The 19,027-nt window shown below is 34.4% G+C and overlaps 1 protein-coding gene across 1 annotated transcript in view; it reads left to right on the top strand.

The window, feature by feature from the left end:
- The window catches only part of LOC128662660 (BPI fold-containing family B member 6-like), a 131,169-nt gene that overhangs the window by 73,150 nt on the left and 38,992 nt on the right, over positions 1–19,027 (top strand). Inside the window, exons 6-8 of the mRNA XM_053716533.1 lie at positions 10,396–10,542; positions 10,624–10,687; positions 13,086–13,146. Of these exons, the coding sequence (XP_053572508.1) occupies positions 10,396–10,542; positions 10,624–10,687; positions 13,086–13,146 (272 nt within the window). The remainder of the gene's footprint in view (positions 1–10,395; positions 10,543–10,623; positions 10,688–13,085; positions 13,147–19,027) is intronic.

Raw genomic sequence — 19,027 nt, 5'->3', positions numbered from 1 at the left:
GATAGTTTATTTAATTTTATTTATTTGTAGCAATTGTGTTTAATTAATTTATTGATAGTGTAGTGTTAGGTTAATTGTAGGTAATTGTAGGTAGTTTATTTAATTATTTTATTGATAGGGTAGTGTTAGGTTTAATTATATCTTAGGTTAGGATTTATTTTACAGGTAAATTTGTAATTATTTTAACTAGGTAACTATTAAATAGTTCTTAACTATTTAATAGCTATTGTACCTGGTTAAAATAATTACAAAGTTGCCTGTAAAATAAATATTAATCCTAAAATAGCTATAATATAATTATAATTTATGTTGTAGCTATATTAGGATGTATTTTACAGGTAAGTATTTAGCTTTAAATAGGAATTATTTATTTAATAAGAGTTAATTTATTTCGTTAGATAAAAATTATATTTAACTTAGGGGGGTGTTAGTGTTAGGGTTAGACTTAGCTTTAGGGGTTAATACATTTATTAGAATAGCGGTGAGCTCCGGTCGGCAGATTAGGGGTTAATAATTGAAGTTAGGTGTCGGCGATGTTAGGGAGGGCAGATTAGGGGTTAATACTATTTATGATAGGGTTAGTGAGGCGGATTAGGGGTTAATAACTTTATTATAGTAGCGCTCAGGTCCGCTCGGCAGATTAGGGGTTAATAAGTGTAGGTAGGTGTCGGCGACGTTGTGGGGGGCAGATTAGGGGTTAATAAATATAATATAGGGGTCGGCGATGTTAGGGGTAGCAGATTAGGGGTACATAGGGATAACGTAGGTGGCGGCGATTTGCGGTCGGAAGATTAGGGGTTAATTATTTTAAGTAGCTTGCGGCGACGTTGTGGGGGGCAAGTTAGGGGTTAATAGATATAATACAGGGGTCGGCGGTGTTAGGGGCAGCAGATTAGGGGTACATAAGTATAACGTAGGTGGCGGTCGGCAGATTAGGGGTTAAAAATTTTAGTCGAGTGGCGGCGATGTGGGGGGACCTCGGTTTAGGGGTACATAGGTAGTTTATGGGTGTTAGTGTACTTTAGGGTACAGTAGTTAAGAGCTTTAGAAACCGGCGTTAGCCAGAAAGCTCTTAACTCCTGCTATTTTCAGGCGGCTGGAATCTTGTCGTTAGAGCTCTAACGCTCACTGCAGAAACGACTCTAAATACCAGCGTTAGAAAGATCCCATTGAAAAGATAGGCTACGCAAATGGCGTAGGGGGATCTGCGGTATGGAAAAGTCGCGGCTGAAAAGTGAGCGTTAGACCCTTTAATCACTGACTCCAAATACCAGCGGGCGGCCAAAACCAGCGTTAGGAGCCTCTAACGCTGGTTTTGACGGCTACCGCCGAACTCTAAATCTAGGCCTATATAGGCTTAACGATTTATTGCCATTTTTAGTTGCTTATGAGATACATTGTAACACTTCACCTTTGAAACTCTATAGCGCCACCTTCTGACCTCTATCTTTTTCAGTTCAGTTAACACTATTATTTGAGGAGTATCGTGTTCTTTTTTGGTGTAGCAGCTTAATCATTAGGTTGTTTGACTATTCTATCATTTGTTTTATTCTGATGTCTTCAGGATTGACCCGCTCCGCGCCGTCGGGATAAAAATAGAAGATGCCGCCTAGATGAAGATAGAAGAGGCCCCCTGGATGAAGACTTCTCGCCACCTAGATGAGGACTTGGCCACCTGGATGAAGATCGTTTAAGCGGGACTTCAAAAACTGTAAGTGGATCGTCGGGGGTTAGTGTTAGGTTTTTTAAGGTTTTTTGTGGGTGTTTTTTTTTTTAGTTTAGGGTTTGGGCTTTCCTTAAAAGAGCTAAATGCCCTTTTCAGGGCAATGCAAGAGAGCTAACTGCCCTTTTAAGGGCAATGGCCATTCAAATGCCCTTTTCAGGGCAATGTGTAGATTAGTTTTTTTAGATTTTTTTATGTTGGGGAGTGGAGTTTGTAATGTTAGTGGGTCTTTGTATTTTTTTCAGATAAAAGAGCTGTTTAACTTAGGGCAATGCCCTACAAAAGGCCATTTTAAGGGCCCACAAAAAGGCCCTTTTAAGGGCCTTTGGTAGTTTATTATAGATTATTTTTTTTATTTTGGGATGGGTTTTTTATTTTTTTAAAAGGGCATTAGAATAGGAATAATTTGTATTATTTTGGATTATTTAGTTTGTTGTTTTTTGTAATAGTAGGTTTTTTAATTTTTTGTAATTTTAGTGTTTTTTATTTTTTGTAATGGTAGGTTTTAGTGTAAGGCAGCTTAGGTTTTATTTCACAGGTTAGTTTGTATTTATTTTAACTAGGTAGTTAGTAAATAGTTAATAACTATTTACTAACTAGTCTACCTAGTTAAAAATAAATACAAACTTACCTGTGAAATACAAATAAAACCTAAGCTAACTACAATATAACTAATAGTTATATTGTAGCTAGCTTAGGTTTTATTTGTATTTCACAGGTAAGTATTTAGTTTTAAATAGGAATTATTTAGTTAATAATTGCAAGTTTAATTTAGCTCTATTTTAATTATGTTAACGTTAGGGGGTGTTAGGTTTAGGGTTAGATTTAGGGTTAGGGTTACGTTAGGGTTAGGTTTAGGGGTTAATATAATTTAATTTAGGCTGTTGTGATGTGGGGGACTGTCGGTTTAGGGGTTACTAGGTTTATTTAGTGGTAGTGATGTGGGAGGCCAGAGGTTTAGGGGTTAATAACTTTATTTAGTGATGATGATGTTGGGGAGCAACAAAATAGGGGTTAATAGATTTATTATAGTGTGAGCGATGTTGGGGTCCAGGGGAATAGGGGTTAATAACTTTAGTATAGTGGCGGCATTATTGGGAACGGCAGATTAGGGGTTAATAGCTTTATTTAGGTGGCGGCAATATTGGGGCGGCAAATTACTGGTTAATACCATTATGTCGGTGGTGGCAATGTCAGTGGGGGGCAAATTAGAGGTGTTTAGACTTGGGGTTTATGTTAGGGTGTTAGGTTTAAGCATTATTTTTTTTTTCACCATAGACTTCAATGGGGCTGTGTTACGGAGCTTTTCTTTCCGTGATCGCAGGTGTTAGGCTATTTTCTAACCCGCTCTCCCCATTGATGGCTATGGGGAAAGCGTGCACGAGCATGTCAAAACAGTGCTTGGATTGTGTGCGGTATGGAGCTCAACGCAGGCATATCACACGCACAAGCCGGCTGTTTGCAGACTTGTAATGGCTGCGCTATAGAGGGTTAAATAACGCAACTTTTGCATTCGCTAATTTCCCTATAGCGTGCATAACTTGTAATCTAGGTGCATGTGATTAACATCATCTATTTATAAATAACCATCACTAGTTGGCGCTAAAGAGTACAACATTTGTTAACTCTTCTTTAACAATTATTAAAGGCAAAAACATGAAAGGCAACAATGCTACACATGGTATAGATCATATAGAAAATACAAAAAAATCTTCCCATATAGATGATATACTTAATTTACCTATCTAAACCTAAACAATACCTAGATATCCTTTCAACAGAAAAAAACTAACTTTGGTTTTAAATCTTATACTGTACATAGTTTTACATTTTATACAGCTTACATGAATCCCTAAATGCATTGAAATACCATATAAAGACTGGCATATGATATACCAAACCCTTTTGAATTGAGCATAAAATTGGGAAACCAAACTCTCTCTGTCCTCTCTCTTCTCTTTACCCTCTTGATGAAGATCTCTGATTTTGGACAATGCGAGAAAACACACATTAGAGAATTTGGCTTAGTATTCTTGGGATAAAGATATCTGTGATTAGTTTATATACAGGTAGATTACGAGTCGTGCGCTATAGAGGGTAGTTAACAAACGCAACAAAAGTTGCGTTATTTCACCTTCTATAGCACTGCCATTATGAGTTTTTAAAAAGCCGTCTCGTGCGTGCAATATAGTTGTGTTGAGCTCCATACCCCACAAAATACAAGCGCTGCTTTGACATGGTCGTGCATGCTTTCGCCACAGATATCAATGGGGAGAGAGTGTTAGAAAAAAACCTAACACCTGCGATCGCGGAATGAAAAGCTCCGTAATGCAGCCCCAATGATGTCTACAGGGAAAAAGTTACGTTTAAATTTAACACCCTGACATAAACCCCACGTCTAAAGACCCCTAATCTGCTGCCCCGACATCGCTGACACCTACATAATGTTATTAACCCCTAATCTGCCGCTCCCGATATCGCCGCCACCAAATCTTATAAATGCGTGGCACTCAAAAATGTTTTAAAGAATTTTTTAGATGCAATTTGCATGCAACCATAAAACAATATATTATGCACAAGAAAAAGAAAGGACAAATGATATATATTCATATATCAAAGAATGGTAAGCCTGCACCAATGCAAAATTTTAAAAATATTAGTATTTATTGTGAGAACAAAAGTAACATGAACCACCATTTGTAACACCATGCATGTGCAAAGTATCACATATTTTACTTTTATAAACATGAGCAAATTCAGTTTGCAAAAAATTGGAAGCTCTTAGTGCCAATTGTACGCTTCCCAGCAAACAGAACTGAAAAGTTAATGCAGCAAATTAAGGAGCACTTAGTGCCAAAGGTGGCGGCAATATCGGGGGTGGCAGATTACGGGTTAATAACATAATGTAGGTGTCGGCAATGTAGGTGGGGGCAATAAATCTCTTAACCCCAATTCCGCAGCTCTCATTCCTATTGGCTGTTTAAATCAGTCAATATGATTTAAGCAGCTCTCATTCCTATTGACTGATTCAAATCAGCCAATAGGAATGAGAGCTGCTTAATTCCTTTTGGCTGATTTGAACAGCCAATAGGATTTTAGCAGCCCTAATTCCTATTGGCTGATTTAAATTTTTCAGCCAATAGGAATGCAATGGTACCCCCAGTATAAAAGGTTTACCTTGCATTTGAATTCTCAGTGTGCAGCAGACGATATCATGAAGAGGACCTCCACATTGGATCAATGGACCTCCGCCTGGACCTCCGCCTTGGATCCCCGCCAGGACCTCTGCCTTGGACCTTCGCCTGGATCTCCGCCTTGGACCTTCGTCTGAACCTCCGCCTCTGCACATCAATCACTCTGCCTCTGCAGGGATGAAGAAGATGCTGGTCCCACGATGGATGAAGATGGAGCCACCTGGAAGAAGATGGAGCCGTCAGGATGAAGATCGTTCAAGCAGGACTTTCAGCAACTGTACCTAAAAAGGGGTTAGTGTTAGGTTTTTTTAACGTTTTTTGGGGTGGGTTTTTTTTTTAGATTAAGGTTATTTATTTAAAAAGCTAAATGCCCTTTTAAGGGCAAGAAAAAGAGCCAAAAGCCCTTTTAAGGGCAATCCCCATACAAATGCCCTTTTCAGGGCAATAGGTAGATTATGTTTTTTAAGAAAGCTTTTTTTTTGTGGGTTTGGGGGGGTGGGGGTTTGTATTTTTGTTTAGAAAAAGAGCTGATTTCTTTAGGGCAATGCCCTACAAAAGGCCCTTTTTAAGGGCTATTGGTAGTTTATTATAGATTAGGTTTCTTTTATTTTGGGGTGTTTTTTTTTTAAATGGGTATTAGAATAGGAATAATTGTTATTATTTTTGATAATTTGTTTGTTATTTTGTGTAATGTTTTTTTCGTTTTGGAGGTTTTTTTTTTTTAGAATAGCCATTTTTTATTTTTAATGGACAGCAAAAGAGCTAAATGCCCTTTTAAGGGCAATTAGAAAACAAAGGGGATATAGATTGTGCAAAAAATGCTGAAGGTGGATGTGAAAAGTGTAAAAATAAAAAAAATAAAAATTATTAATTTGTGTAAAGTTTAATAGTGAGGACTAATACTATTAGTATTAGTATTTGGTGTGTAAACTTTATTATGAGGACTCAATCAAAGTCCATAAGATTTAAAAAAATATATAAAAAATATGTAATAATATATAAATAATGTTTTTATATAGTAAGGGGGGGCTGTGTATATTTAAACTGTGATATTTTAAAGAGTCATATTCGACTCTAACATAAACTCATAAAATGCGGTGATATAAGCTCTAGGAAAAACTAGAGAAATATTAAATAACTGGTGCTGTAATATAATTGAATAAATAGTATTATGAATAAATAACAGTAATCAATACATGTGTCCTCTTATAAGAGTAAAAAGTATTTCTGGATCTGCAGTTAAAATTATTTATTTTAACAGAAATACTAAAAACAGAAAACAAAAAGCGGCCGCACAGGAAATATGCTATTAAATAGATACGGTTAATACACTTAAAACATAATACAATTAATACAGTTTAAAACATTTGATCAGATAGTAACATTTGATCGTATAAGAAGAAAAAAGTTCATTAAGAATCAGATGTAATGTTTGTTGGTATAAAGGGCGTTCCGGTGTCAGTGTGGGCTGAATCTGAAGCCTTTAGAATACTGGTGAAATCCCTCAGAACAACCGTCTCCAGGTTCTGTTAATGGGGGAAAGGACTCCTTAATGCAATGTCTACAGTGGTAGTGCTTAAGCGTATATCCGTACTCACATTTAAGTTCACCTTATCCAGCAAAGATCTACAGTGTAGACAAAGTTTAGAGTTAAGACCTTTCTTCTCTCTTGCTGACTCTGGTGCATACTGTGTGACACATAATTATATTATGTTTTAGTTGTATCAACTGTATCTATTTAATAGCATATTTCCTGCAGATCCAGTAAGACTTTTTACTCTTATAAGAGGACACATGTATTGATTACTGGTATTTATTCATAATGCTATTTATTCAATTATATTACAGCACCAGTTATTTATTATATTTCTCTAGTTTTTACCTAGAGCTTATATTACCGCATTTTATGAGCTTATGTTAGAGTCGAATATGACTCTTTAAAATATCACAGTTTAAATATACCCCCCCCCCCCACTATATAAAAATATTATTTATATATTATTACATATTTTTTATACATTTTTTTAAATCTTATGGACTTTGATTGAGTCCTCATAATACATTTTACATACCAAATACTAATACTAATAGTATTAGTCCTCACTATTAAACTTTACACAAATGAATCATTTTAAATTTTTTTATTTTTACACTTTTCACGTCCACCTTCAGCATTTTTTGCGCAATCTATATCCCCTTCTTTTTCTAATTTTATTATTTTGAGGGATTTCTGGGAGTCTCTTTTTAGATTGTTTGTGTGGTTTTCTGCGCTGATCAAATCACACCTTTTTTCCATTTAAGGGCAATGCCATAAAAATGCCCTTTTCAGGGCAATGGGTAGATTAGGTTTTACTTTATTTTTATTTTGTGGGTTTGGGGGGTGGGGGTTGTATACTATTAGGGGGGTTATTTTTTCTTTTGTAGAAAAAGAGCTGGTTTCTTTAGGGCAATGCCCTACAAAAGGCCCTTTCAGGTTCTTTGGTAGTTTATTATATTATTTATTATTATATTAGTTTTTTATTTTGGGGTGTTTTTTTTTTTTAAACAGGGTATTAGAATAGAAATAATTTTTATTGTTTAATTTCAATTGTTATTTTTTGTAATGGTATTTTTTTTTTATTTTTTGTAATTTTAGTGGGTGGTTTTGGAATGGTAGGTTTTAGTGTAAGGCAGATTGATTTTATTTCATAGGTAAGTTTGTATTTATTTTAACTAAGTAGTTAGTAAATAGTTAATAGATAAATAGGTATTATTTAGTTAATAATTGTAACTTTAATTTAGCTCTATTTTAATTATGTTAAAGTTAGGGGTGTTAGGGTTAGGTTTAGGGTTAGGGTTATGGTTAGGGTTAGGTTTAGGGGTTAATATAGTTTAATTTAGGTTGTTGCAATGTGGGGGGCTGGTGGTTTAGGGGTTTATTAGGTTTATTTAGTGGTAGTGATGTGGGAGGCCAGAGGTTTAAGGGTTAATAACTTTATTTAGTGGTGGCGATGTCGGGGAGCGGCAGAATAGGGGTTAATAGATTTATTATAGTGTGGGTGATGTTGGGGTGTAGGGGGAATAGGGGTTAATAACTTTAGTATAGTGGCGGTGATGTCAGGGAGCGGCGGCATAGGGGTTAATCCATTTTATTAGTGGTGGCAATGTCGGGAGTGAAAGATTAGGGGTTAATATCTTTAATATAGTATTTGTGATGCGGGAGGGCCTTGGTTTAGGGGTTAATAGGTAGTTTATGGGTGTTAGTGTACTTTGTAACACTTTAGTTATGAGTTTTATGTAACAGTTTTGTTGCGTAAAACTCATAACTACTAGTTACGGATCTTGTCATTATAGGGTGTAATGCAAGCTTTTTAGCCTCACTGCAAAACTCGTAATGGCAGTGCTGTGGGAATCCCATGAAAAAAAAATGTTTATAGTGCAGGACTGACGTTGCTGGTACAGCTATACCGACAAGACTTGTAATGACTGCATTGCTGTTTTAACTCTGAAATGGCCATTTTTTCAGCATTAAAACATGAATGCACAACTAGTAATCTACCTTTTAGTTAGCAGTGTTGCACAAATTGGGGTTGTGGTAGCTGGAGTTTCCCTGTATTATTATTTGGACTGTTTTTTTTTGTAAAATGTATGTATATATACTGTATATATATATATATATATATATATATATATATATATATATATACTACCTGTAAATATTCCTCTTATTACAACATATATATATATATATATATATATATACAGTATATTGATTCCTAATAAATTCTTTAGAAAAAATGGAGACCCTTTATAGTGTTTATTTCACTTAACTTAGTTATAATGGTTTAGTGGTTTTACCATAGAATTATATTTAGTATTAAAATTAAAAAATCTAGATAAATTAATAACTACATGAATAATAATCCACCTTCTGCTCTACATTGAGGCCTGTGGCCCTTGAGCCTCAGTTTGGGAGTAGCGTGCTTTTGTGCAAGAGTTTTTTAAATTGATTTTCATGTTCTGATTTTTAGCATAATTAAAATGTTATGTTTTATTTTATAAGCTTTCAATTTTCACACGTATGCTATATATACGGATTTTCACTGTATTGTGAATTACATCCTTGGTTTATTGCACCCTCTTTTATATTATTTCTAGATACTCTAATACAACTATATTAGTTTTGTATCAAATTTAAATACCAACAGTGCTAACTTCACCACTTAATTTTAAATGCTGCAATAAGATAGCGAATTCCAGGTATTTTAACAGACAAAACTAAGAGCCAATAGCTAGCTTTAAATATTGTCATTTTTTTACCCTTATGTAATAACAATTACAGTCTGTTCTGATTCAACAATCTGGAATCCACCATTTTACTGATAATGACATCTCCTGTATTCTGTGCCTGTGTAAACCACCTACATTTCCAGCAATGTATCCTAGTGCTTCTGTGCTACATAACAATGGTGATATTCAAAATAGTGATAATTTGGTTTAACCCTTTTGATGATGATGTGCTGTTTGCCTTTAAATGATAAAACTAATAAAATATAAGTAATAGTAGCTGTAATTCATACATGTGTAGAATTGTCATTAATATTGAGTAAACAAAATTTTTAGCAAACAAAAGTGATAAAAGCACAATAATAATTTTTACATATTTGGGTTGTTTTAATCAAATCAGATAACTGTATTGCAGTTTCTGAATCCTATTAATATGTTGCGACCACACTATTGCAATTACTTTATAAATCAAAATGCCATCCATTAAATTAAAAGTTATTAAGTTGTAATCTTATTTTTGAGACTAATTACAGTATAAGTACAATAAAAGAAGAAAATAGATATGTGCATTTGTCTATTTCAGGCAGATCCGAATACCAAAGATGGTGGCCAAAAGCTGCATTTGGCAATTTTCAGAGCCAGATCTATTCTTGTGGAAGTGCAACACCCGATCTTAGCATATTGCATTTTCGCAAGAATAAATCCGGCTCTGAAAATTGCTCAATGTGGCTTTCGGCCTCCATCTTCGGCATTCAGATTAGCCTGACAAATGCATGTGCCGAAAGGAAACATGCCAAAGGGAAATGCTACATACAGTGGTTTACTTTCTATTATATAATACAATAAACGTGAATTGCATCTAACATCAAGTTTCTGTGAGATGTTCATTAATTCTAATAACAAGCAAAAAAATTAAAATTAATTTTCATAGCAATATAAAATGAACAACAAACAATCTACTATAAAATATTTTTTAACAATTGTTAAATACAACCACCAAAACATATTTTGTGGTCCAAAGTTTTAATCAAAGAAACACACAAGTTAAATATATGCAGGTGAATTAAAGTTTTTTTTAAAGATGTCATAATACATATGAATTTTATATGTAACCATAAGCATATACTAGTGATACAGTGCATAATGTTTTTAGGAAAGTGTACCACAAAAAGAAAAAAAAAAAAAGATCACAGTGTTTTTTATGTTTTATAGCTTCCTTGGTGGGAGGGTAGAAATGAAGATGTCAGTAAATATTAAAACTACTACAAGTCTCAAGAAGGACAACTCCAGCTGTCCTAAATTAGTAAAGGAATCATGTGATACCAACCTCCTTGACGTTAAAGCTAATTTGCCAAAAGGGTAAGTGACTAACTTAAATTCACTATAATCCAATGTCAGTTTTTATACATAAACATTTTCGTATACTATTTTTTTTCATAGAATTTTGCCGAATGTGATGAATAATTTCCTGGATAAAAACCTGAAAACTCTTTTGCCCACGACGGTGAGCACTGATCATGAATGTTCATCATAACAGTAAAAAAAAAAAAAAACTCAGTAAAGCAAGTTATGCCTAAGTTACAGCTTAAAGTGACATGAAACCTAAACATTCTCTTTCACAATTCAGATCAAGCTTACAATTTTCCAATTTACTTCTATTATCTCATTAACTTAGTTCTCTCAGTATACTTTGATGAAAAGCATACCTAGATAGGCTCAGGATCTGGCAGCTAGCTGCTGATTGGTGGCTATATATATATACAGTATATGTACCTCTTGTCATAGGCTTACTGATGTGTTCAGATATCTGCCATAAATGTATTGCTGCTTTTTCCCTAAAGAATACCAAGAGAATGAAGGAAAAATTGCTGCTATATGCTATGCACATATAAAAAAAAATAATAACCTTTATTCGATTTATACTTCAAGTAAATAGTATATAAGGCCTTATGATATTAAAGGGAAAATAAAGTAAACGGATTGGATATCAAATTTACTTACTTATTTTAATATCTTTTGTTAACTAGTAATCCTAGGTAAGCTCAGGAGTGTGCACATTTCTTTTGCCATCTTGCATGCTTGTTTATAGAAATGTTAGAGTCTAGGAGCGTGCACGTGTCGTTATCACCCTTTGGCAGCAGTGCTTGCATGTATTCACAACATTACTATAAACGTTGCTGCACGCTGCTGAGCTCGCCAAAGCACAATTGATAATAGAAGTGAATTGGAAAGTTGATTAAAATTTCATGCTGTATCTAAATCACCAAAGTTTAATTTTAACTTTACTGTCCCTATAAGGGCTCCATTTAAGAAGCTACAAATGTAGCTTTGGATCCCCCTTGGCTGCTGTATCACAGAGAGTTATGAAGCAGGGGTCATCAGACAGCTTCTTCTTAACCTTCTGTATAGGCCAACTATAAAGTGGTAGGGATGTAGCACAGAAGAACATGCCAAAAAGTTATAGATTGATAGCTAGAAATATATTTCTTGAATATTTTCCAATAGAGAGGTCAATTAACAATGTCACTATTTTTCAATAGACAGGACAATGAGCCATTTCACTGTAATCATTTATCATCTGACCATTCTACTCTGAAAAGGTAATCTCCAGCTGTAGTGAGCAAAGTGACTTTTTATTTTTCATACAGGGTCAAATACAGCAACGTTTCGGGCTAACAATAAGCCCTTTTTCAAGCTTGAAAAAAGGGCTTATTGTTAGCCCGAAAGGTTGCTGTATTTGACCCTGTATGAAAAATAAAAAGTCACTTTGCTCACTACAGCTGGAGATTACCTTTTCATTTGATTTACTTGGGCTTGGTAAGCCCCATCCGTGCTCTTGTGAGTAGTGGGTGCTGTATCCATTTCTGCTTGTTCTAACATTCTACTCTGAAGCTATGTCTAAATTATAGATAATGGGCTAGATAACATGTGAGGCTCAAACTATTTTGTACAAGCGATATCGTCTTTTTGCAAGCATTTTTAATTGCTCTGATTTTACAAGTTGAGTGAAATTGTGACTGCGCTAATGCAATCACCATTTATGCTTCAATCCTTACCACAATCTCAGAACTGCAGTTAACTGATTTCCGAAACAAAAAAGTTGCATAAAACACTTCAAAAATAAGTACAGTTACACTCATATTAACAACATCTAATACAAATTACTAAGGGCTCAAATATTTGAGATCTCGGGTGTTAAAAAAAAGCAGCAGGCAAAGTAATTTAGCATAGAGATACCTACATTGCTAAAGATGTATTTATATGTATATAGATATGTCTATATATGTGTACATATATATTAATGTATTTATATGTGTGTATATATGTATTGACCAATATTTATACACTTTTAAACACATAAATTTATACATATAAAGACATAGCTATAAGAAAAAATTTAAATAAATATATATATATATATATATATATATATATGCAATATTCATATTTAATAAAAAATGTAACTATGTATTTACTGTAAATATTTCAAGATTTTTTTTTCTCCATTGACTTCTATGGGGAATGAGAAAATGTGATAGTGTTTGTGCGATCTTGGATGTTAGGTTTTCTTTCTACTTTTTTTTCTCTATTGATTTCTATGGAGGAACACATGCACACGCACGCACGCAAAAAATTGGTTATGATTTTTGCGCTATTCGGGTTACCGCTAATGCAAAATAACTTTAAGAACGCAACCCGACAAGTGCAAAAAGCTTAACTCTAGCGCCACTTGTAATCTAGCCCATTGTGTAGCAGAACTATTTTTAAACAAAGTATTACCATCTGGTTGGTAAGGGTCTTGTGCTAATCAATAAGAGATACTTTTAATCTTTAAAAGAAAAAAAAATGTAAACTACTGCTACTAATAATAAAAATAATGATTATCAGTGGTTTTTTTTCAGGTTTGTCCATCAGTGGATATAATACTTTCTTCCGTAAATGAAAAATTATGCTTACAAGACAGTAAGTATTGCGCTCTAAGTGGTACATATGTGGGCCAGATAACATTCTTGGTGTTTAGAATTTCATATTTAAAGTGACTCATGAAGTAATAATAAAATCATACAGATCATGTCCTCCGCACATCGATAAATGCATATGCTGTCAGCATACGCTGTCAGCATTTATCATTGCACAAGCAGTTCTGGTGAACTGCTTGTGCAATGCCACCCCTGCACATTCCTAGCAGGGGGTGTCAATCAACCCAATCCCATTAGATCAAGCTGATTGCTGTCCGCCGCCTCAGAGGTAGTAAACAAATTAAGGAGCAGCGGTCTTAAGACCACTGCTTCTTAACTCCTGCTTCCGGTGAGCTTGAATTCTCGCACGGAAACAGCTGCATCAAGATCCATACGGAGTTTGATGAATTGGCCCCCTAGTATTGTACCAGTTAGATTTTTATTCATTTTTGTGGAAAAGAAACTCTACACTAATTAAAGTATTGAGCAAATATATAAAAACCTAATACTCGCCTTTCAAATTGTAACCCAGAATAGTCAAAATCAAAGGGAATGTTTACATTTTGATCTTCAAAAGAGTGTAAAGTGCTTTTTTTTTATTTCTTTTTTACATAGTCCCTAATTCCATTTTAAAAACATATGAATATTTTGTCATCCATTAAGGCTAACCCTACTCTAATTCTTATTTAACTTTCAACATCTTCATACATTTTACGAGAAAATTATTGTCACATACTCAATCTTCTTTTGAGTATGTGGCCTTTACCTATGATTGACTCAGCAACAGTAGGCATGCAAATATATTTTTAAACATTTAGGTCTAGATTACAAGTGGAGCACCAATTTACTGCCCATCTGTAAATGAACGCATGAAAAATTAGCAGCCATTACAAGTGGTTTGTTATTGCTACTGCGAGCTCTCTGTAACAATTAACACTCAGAAAATTAACCAGAGGTCAGACATCTAGTTAACTTTCAAAATAACTCTCAATTTGCCTTAAAATAAAAAACCCCTGAAAAAAGCAGTTATGAGGGGTTAAAGTTGGCAGGTGTGGGGTGTTAGAAACAAAACACCACTAAAAAGTTCCTTTACATAGCAGTCGATGGGAACTGTGTGTTCCCTGTAAATATCTATGTATATGAATATATACATATATATTTACATGTTAATAAGTGTATATACACATATTAACACATACATATATATGTATTTATTCATTCATGAGACACGGCATGAGATTGAGGCTCCCATTGGAGCCTATGAAATCTCCTTCTCATGAGCGCAAAGCTTCCATGCAATGTGAACATGAAGTCGCGTTCACCTAACTTGTAATACCAGTGCACATTTGCATGCATTGATATCAGTAAGTAGAGCACAAATATCAATTTTACGGAAGCAATATTTGCACTCCACTTATAGGGGCCTATTTATCAAGTGTCAACCGAAAATATGGTGGAATTCCGCATCATAATTGTTGCGAGATTGATCCGACCAAGTTATCAAAGCCTCAAGATTGGCAAATGTTGAAATTTGTGATGTAACATACGATCCCGCGATCTCAATCTGATGCAGATTGAATCTTACGTCATTACAGATGTTCTGAATACACATTCGGCTCTATTTGACACTTTCCTCCAATTATCAAACATCTAACAGGTACGTTTGCGTCTTTTTTGACACAGCGTACCTGGTTTTTAATCCTCCACCCTAGAGGCCGCGGATAACATAGAAATCAATGGGAGTCTGAAAGCACTGAAGGCTTATGTTCAATGCTGAATGAAGCATACCCCATTGATTTCTATGGTAGAAAAAAAAGTTACGTTTACACCTAACACCCTAACATAAACTCTGAGTCTAAACACCCCTAATCTGCCACCCCCAACATCACCGCCAACTACATAATGTTATTAACCCCTATTCCGCTGCTCCCTGACACCGCCGCCACTAAATAAACTTATTAACCCCTATACCTCTGCTCCCACTTCACCACCACTAACTAAACCTATTAACCCCTAAACCTTCAGCCCCCCACATCGCAAAAAACTAAATTAAGCTGTTAACCCCTAAACCTAAGAACCCCTTAACTTTAAATTAAAATTACAACATTCCTATCTTCAAATAAATTAAAACTTACCTGTAGATTTAAAATAAACTAATTTTAAACTATTAATTAACCTACCCTAACTATTATACTACAATTAAATTAAACTACCAATTAAATAAGCTAAATTACATTTTAAAAAAACCTAGCCCTACTAAAATTATGTAAATATACAATTAAACATTATTACAAAGTCCTAAATTATATATCAAGTTTGGAATCCAAAAAGGATTTGGGGCTTTTAGCCCAGTGCTGAATTACATACTATTGTATTGTATGATAAAAAATAACACTTTATTAACATATATTCAACATACACAAACATTTAAAAATACAGCTACAACTGCTAGGCATTAGGGGGTATTTCCTAAGAGTGTGGCTGCTACATTAAAAAAGACTGTGTGGGCTGTGAGAGACTGTGGAGTATTTGTTAGCAAATAGGAATAAACAAACATGCAGGCATGTATTAGGGTACATCCAATGAACCTATATGCTCAAAGGCGACCTCCTTCCTGCGTACTGCTGTGATTGAACACAGTCGGCCAATTTCAAACTGTATCCCTATAACTAACCAACACACATCAAAGTTGATTCAAGCTGGTCACTCATTCAATGCTGAGAGTATCATAAAGTATATTCAATCTATTCAATACTGTAACTATGCCGTTATATATAGTATTTCTATGTTAGCTGGCTATTCAGTCTCCAAATAATCACCATAACAATAACATTGGTAAGCTACAGAATGTGACTATATTGTATTTGTAACAGATGTATAGTTTTTTCCAGTTTGAATAAAGTTCAAATTATTTTAACTCCACAGTTACGTCCCTCATAGCCCAGCCCACCAACGCATTTCGTCACTTGTACATGACTTCGTCAGGGCTTAGGATAGGTCTCGGCCATCTTAGCTTCTCTTATAGGCATATGATGCCATGGTAACCAGTTTTGTTGACAGCAGTGTTATACTGACAGGCGTCAACGTTAAATTCATGTAGGTCCGCAGAGGGTGCTCATATTTATTTAAAACAAAAAAGGTTATTCTTAATTATATATGTTTTTACAAAATCTCATATTAAATTGTCTTTATATGTCTATTAAGTTCCACAGAAATTGGATGCGTAATGAGGATTTCAATATTGGCTATTTGTTCTTTTTGAAATATATGCCATATTCCTGTACAGGAAAAGATTCCTGGAATACTTTTTTTATCCTAGACGGATATAATCACCTTTAAAACTTCTCAATTTGGTTTACTATTAATTAGCTCCAGGATACATATACTGTGTATGTACCTGTAGACATTTGTTTACATATCATATGTTATCGGCATTATCGTAATAGAGCATATCAGTCAAAAATGAATGACTGTTCGGGGCTATTTTTTGTGCTTATTCCACAGGGTCATAAGATACAGTTTTAGGGTATATTTTGCATATTATGTTATATTTAACAGCCTACTAAGTATCTTTTCCAATCCTGATCGCTTTCAATTATTTGCATACTGGAGTATTATCAGACAGGTATTATATTTTGTATATTATGTTATATTGAACAGCCTACTGGGTATCTTTTCCAATCCTGATCGCTTTCAATTAATTGCATACTGGAGTATTATCATACAGGTATTATGGAATTTCTGCATTTACCCCAGAAAACATTTATATGATATCGCTTCATTTAGCCCTTTTGGTGCGGCTGATTGCAATTCATGCATTCCTTTTGCAGCAATATTTTATTAAAGTTACCTCTTCTGCCTTTTAATTTCAGCTGTTCAATTGCAAAAAAATAATATCATATTTGGCATCTGCAGGGAATATATTCATATGCTGGGCTATTGGTACTGATCTATTTAATTTAATATCACCAATATGTTCCAAGATCCTAGTTCTTAACTCCCTGGAGGAGTAGATCTCCCACATAGATCAAATTACATTTGCACATTACAACATAAATAACCATATAATAATTTTATTAACCCCTATCCTGCCCCCCCTATACCGCCGCAACCTATAATAAAATTATTAACCCCTAAACCTAAGTCTAACCCTAACACCCCCCTAACTTAAATATTAATTAAATAAATCTAAATAAATATTACTCTTATTAACTAAATTAATCCTATTTAAAACTAAATACTTACCTATAAAATAAACCCTAATATAGCAATATAACTAATAATTATATTGTAGCTATTTTAGGATTTATTTTTATTTTACAGGCAAATTTCAATTTATTTTAACTAGGAAAAATAGCTATTAAATCGTTATTAACCATTTAATAGCTACCTAGTTAAAATAAAGACAAATATACCTGTAAAATAAAAACTAACCTAAGTTACAATTACACCTATAAAAGTTAAGATGGGGTGAGAGTAAGCGCTAAAAAGCTTAAAAGGCTAGTAAAAAGTACATTTTAATACATATAAAAATTTACAAATGGCAATCAGACGCATGGATCCATGCGTCTGATTGCCATTTGTAAATTTTTATATGTATTAAAGTTAGTAAGCTTAAGGCCCTGGGTGTAGCGCTCGGTCCACTTCTCCTGTTCTTACAATTACACCTAACACTACACTATCATTAAATAAATTATTCCTATTTAAAACTAAATACTTACCTGTAAAATAAACCCTAAGATAGCTTCAATGTAATTAATAATTACATTGTAGCTATTTTAGGATTTATATTTATTTTACAGGTAACTTTGTATTTATTTTAACTAGGTAGAATAGTTATTAAATAGTTATTAACTATTTAATAACTAGCTAGCTAAAATAAATACAATATTACCTGTAAAATAAATCCTAACCGAAGTTACAATTAAACCTAACACTACACTATCATTAAATAAATTAAATTAATTATCTACAAATACCTACAATTAAATACAATTAAATAAACTTACTAAAGTACAAAAAATAAAAAAAACTAAGTTAAAAAAAATATTACAAGATTTTTAAGCTAATTACACCTAATCTAAGCCCCCTAATAAAATAACAAAGCCCCCCAAAATAAAAAAATGCCCTACCCTATTCTAAGTTACGTTAACAGCTCTATTACCTTACCAGCCCTTAAAAGGGCCTTTTGCGGGGCATGCCCCAAATAAATCAGCTCTTTTGCCTGTAAAAAAAAAACACAATACCACCCCCCAACATTACAACCCACCACCCACATACCCCTACTCTAACCCAAACCCCCCTTAAATAAACCTAACACTACCCCCATGAAGATCATCCTACCTTTAGCCGTCTTCAGCCAGCCGACCACCGATGGAACAGAAGAGAACATCTGTAGCGGTCGAGGTCTTCATCCAAGGGGTGCTGAAGAGGTCTTCCATCCGATAGAAGTCTTCATCCAGGCGGCGTCTTCAATCTTTATCCATCCGGAGCGAAACGGAGCCATCTTCAAAGTAGCCGACGGGGAGCCATCTTCATCCACCGACGCCTACTCGCCGAATGAATATTCCTTTAAGTGACGTCATCCAAGATGGCGTCCCTCGAATTCCGATTGGCTGATAGGATTCTATCAGCCAATCGGAAATAAGGTAGGAAAAATCTGATTGGGAGATCCAATCAGCCAATCATATTCAAGTTCAATACGATTGGCTGATCCAATCAGCCAATCAGATTGAGCTCGCATTCTATTGGCTGTTCCGATCAGCCAAGAGAATGCAAGCTTAATCTGATTGGCTGATTGGATAAGCCAATCAGATTTTTCCTACCTTAATTCCGATTGGCTGATAGAATCCTATCAGCCAATCGGAATTCGAGGGACACCATCT

The sequence above is a fragment of the Bombina bombina genome, chromosome 1, assembly GCF_027579735.1.
Source record: "Bombina bombina isolate aBomBom1 chromosome 1, aBomBom1.pri, whole genome shotgun sequence".
Classification (NCBI taxonomy): domain Eukaryota; kingdom Metazoa; phylum Chordata; class Amphibia; order Anura; family Bombinatoridae; genus Bombina; species Bombina bombina.
The sequence above is the reverse complement of the archived record's forward strand: the minus strand, read 5'-3'. Positions and strand labels throughout refer to the sequence as shown.